The 3993-nt window shown below is 44.4% G+C and overlaps 1 protein-coding gene across 1 annotated transcript; it reads right to left on the minus strand.

The window, feature by feature from the left end:
* Positions 1 to 692: 692 nt before the first annotated feature.
* Positions 693 to 2620, minus strand: phox2bb (paired like homeobox 2Bb). Its single transcript, XM_062425951.1, has 3 exons — positions 2380 to 2620; positions 1543 to 1730; positions 693 to 1121 (listed from the first exon to the last, which is right to left on the minus strand). Exons 1-3 carry the CDS (start codon positions 2618 to 2620, stop codon positions 693 to 695), a joined length of 858 nt encoding a protein of 285 aa, XP_062281935.1.
* Positions 2621 to 3993: the final 1373 nt, after the last annotated feature.

Here is a 3993-nt window from a genome sequence, read left to right on the forward strand (position 1 = left end):
TGTGTGTGTGTGTGTGTGTGTGTGTGTGTGTGTGTGTGTGTGTGTGTGTGTGTGTGTGTGTGTGTGTGTGTGTGTGTGTGTGTGTGTGTGTGTGTGTGTGTGATAGAGAGAGAGAGAGATAGAGAGAGCATCCGCAGTCATGGATATTAAACGTCTCTCTACCAAACAAAGCAGCTGTTGAACTCTGACATTATAATGTGACAAAAAAAGAGGCTCCTTTTTGCTCACTGATGGCACGACGTGTCTCCAGTGTGCAGACGTCTGCTCATTATCAGAGCAGGAAAATATTCATCTTAACAAGTCACATAATCCAGTATTGAGTCTTAAATGTGTAGTTGTTGTTTTTTTTCTTAAAACAAGAGTGTTGTGAGTTACAGTGATCTGCATTATTCTGCCTTTTTTCAGGACATGATGAAACAAAAAAGGGTGGAGAAACATTTCATCTTGCACTTGTTTTAAGAAAAAAAGACAAACCATGACTTGTGAAGGTGGATATTTCTACAGCCAAAGTGTCAACTGACCACAAGAAACGGCGCAAGGCATAAAAACGAAATAACAGAGTTGTCATCTTCTTTTTAACTGCGTTTTATTGTCCTTAAGTCTGTCTTGAGCAATTGCTTTTCAGTCTCCGGAGGGAGGAAACTTCTCTTTTCTCCTCTGCTCTGTTGTTCTTCCCCCGCTGTGAAGCTTCATTAGAACATGCTGGTCTTTACTAATGTAGGTTTGGCTCCGTTCTGTCTTTGCAAAGACGACAGTACGCTGGCGAATGGCCCGCCCAATGAGTCCGGGATGGAGGTGATGGTCCCCGGGGCAGGAGCCCAGCCTTGGCTCGGTGCTGTCACCCCCATGCCGGTGGACACGGAGTTCTTCACTTGATCCACCTGTCCGTTCCCGGTGGTGTTGACTTGGCCTCCGGTGGGGCTCGGTCCGCCGCAGTTGGAGGTGGGCACGGGGTTCGGGCCCGGTCCTCCTGTGCTATCGGGGTCGGTAGATTTGGTGTCTTTGATGTCTTCGTCTCTGGGGTCGGACTTCTTCCCGGAGTTGGACTTGGCTGCCGCTGCGGCCGCTGCAGCTGCCCGCTCCTGCTTGCGGAACTTGGCGCGCCGGTTTTGAAACCACACCTGGATAATTGAGAGAGAATAAGAGAGGAAAGGTTAAACAACCATTGGTGTTTGATTTGTACATAAATAAATAAATCACTGCTAATCTAAAGCGATATAACAGCTCAGTTATGAACACATGAGGCTCTTTAGTGGAGATGATGTGAATTAATTCTGCTTATAAATGTGTTTTGGGGTTAAAATGTTAAAAGTGTCCTTAAAGAAGAACAACAACCCTTTATTTGGCGCATTAGTACACAACATGCTGTCACGTGTCAAAGCAGTTAAGTGTTTATTTCACTAAAATCTAGTAAAAAATAAGTGATATGAAGTTGAAATGTTTCTCATTTGCATCCTGAATCCACCCGTGCGTAATTGTAGCGTAATCGTGCGTAACGGGAGCAGTTTGGCGCCTGTTGCTGGAGAGCTGGTGGCTGTTTACCTGAACTCTGGCTTCAGTCAGATCGATTTTGAGTGCCAGCTCCTCTCTGGTGTAGATGTCCGGGTAGTGTGTTTCAGCAAAAACCCGCTCCAGCTCCTTCAGCTGGGCGCTGGTGAAAGTGGTCCGAATGCGCCTCTGCTTTCTCTTCTCGTTCAGTCCGCCGTGATCCGTGAAGAGTTTGTAGGGAACTGTAAACGAAATGAAATGTCACCGTTAGACGTGCCAGTGGTCTTATCTGTGCAGTAATGGGAAGATATGAGCGTGTGTAATAGTGATGTTGTCAAATGAAAGTAAATTCAAATTCGATATTTTGTATAAAATCCAGTTAAGGGCGCCGGGCTAGAGCTTTCAATTCTATTACGCCTGTGATTACCTGTGAATTAGTTCTGAATTGATAACGTGGCTGACCTGTGATGCGGTTAATTGTAATGTTAAACTAATTGTTGCTCCTCAAACTGAGGCTCAAGTTTGAAAACTTGTCATAATGTTCCCATCCGCCCCGCTTGTTGCTACTGTAACTCCAATTCGGTGTCAATAATGAGCTTTAGTCTTTGGTTATCTAATTATTTTCGAAGCTTTATGTCTCATCGCAAAGTAAATAAATTATGCCTATCATTTTGGCAGCTTAAGATAATTCTGTTGGCGGTTTTGGGTGTGACTGGGATAGTATAACCCCGTAACCGAATTACCGCTTGCCTGCAATCGCTTCTAACGTGATAAATTCTTTCATTTATGTAAGCAAATTTCGTTTGGTAAATACTAAACACATTTCCATTTTCAAATGCAATCAAGGAGTCCTATAATACGCCTGGTTGAGGCTCCGGAGCCGCTGCTTACCTGCGGCGTACGGGCTGCTCTGGTGGTCCCGTAGGGTCCCCAGGCTGCAGGACCCCGGCGTGAGAGACGGACAGCCGGAGGTGGCCCCGAAAGTGGTCCTGATGGGATTGTACTGAAACCCACTGGCTTGACTGCACGAACTGAAGTCCGCATAGGCCGATGCCAAGCTCGACGTGTCCATCCCGGCCATACATGACTCGTAGGCAGAGGAATTTAGGTAAGAATACTCCATTTTATACATTTGAGAAGGCTCGGTGGAGTTAGAAAGCTGCACTTCCCGGGAAAAAATATGAAACACAAAAAAAAAACCCACAAAAAATTGGGTTAAGAAAGGAAAAAAATAATAAAAAACAAAACTGAGGAGGACGCGCGGTCTGAGTTGGGGAGGGAAAGATGACTTGTTTGGTTTGAACTGGTTGGAAAGAGGCTGGACGGTGGGTAGATGTTCACTGCTCAGCGCCTGCTCCAAAACTGGCCTCCTTTATAGGAACCTAGCCCTGTTTTATGAAAAGCCCCCTAAGAGCCGCCTAGCCCGAGGTCTCTAGAGCATATAGTCCTCATAATAAACTTGGCTCTTTCCGCTTGGACAATAGCAAAGCGTTTGGTCTTATTGCTAGCGCTTTTTTACATGACAATAACTCATCAGTCTATTGGGCTGGCACTGGGGGCCCGGGCTGTCCAACCTCCCTATCATTGATCCCCTGCATCTCTAATTAGAATTTAATACCACGCCATTACGCAGCCCCTCCACCACCACCAGCACCACCACCCCTCTACCCATCCACCCCACTCCTCTCCAACCACCATCTTGCCCTTTAATTCAATCACACCACTTGGAAATAATGAAAGTTGGGTGACGATTCTCCCTGATCCAATTTTCTCCAAGCTTTTAAGCCTTTTAAGCGACCGTATACCTTGGGCAGGATTTCACATAGTATTCCCCCTCTGCTTCTCTTTCTGCCCGTCTGCTCCTCTGACTGTTTTCACTGGCTTGTTTGATTTCTCTCGTGATCGTCTGCATGCACCGAAGCAGCGAGTCGTGTGTGCATTTTACCCTCTATAACGGGTTATTTTGTCGCTTAGGTATTAGGATTTCTTGAGGTTTGAATATCTTTTTTTTTCCGTCTTTTTTTTGACAAATAAAAAAATCAGCCTCTTAGGTTACAGTTGCAGGTGCACTTACAGTATCAAATGCAACTGGTTTTAATCATATTTTCTATGTGTGTGATCCGTATTTTTCCTGCTTTGTTCCAGGACTCTTATTGCAAGAAAGAAGCTGTTTCCACTGCAGCAAGTCCTCTTTATTATTGGCTGATTTTACACACAGAACATGCATGCACTGAGCAGTCTATGCACACTTGTTTTTGTTATATGTCACATTAAATTTGATATGCTATGACCATTTTTTAATGATTTTGAACCAGTCATTTAGGCTTTTAAATCCAGTCTTTGCCAGTACATGATTCATGAATGTGTAGAAGCTGAAGTACATCTAAATAAATGAAAGTTATGGTCCAACATATTGCAGTTTGCGTGCAGTAATAAACTAATTTGCCAGTTTAATTTCGATGGCAATATTGGTCTCTTATTTTATTTTTTTTGCCAAATAAACAA

The sequence above is a fragment of the Scomber scombrus genome, chromosome 9, assembly GCF_963691925.1.
Source record: "Scomber scombrus chromosome 9, fScoSco1.1, whole genome shotgun sequence".
Classification (NCBI taxonomy): domain Eukaryota; kingdom Metazoa; phylum Chordata; class Actinopteri; order Scombriformes; family Scombridae; genus Scomber; species Scomber scombrus.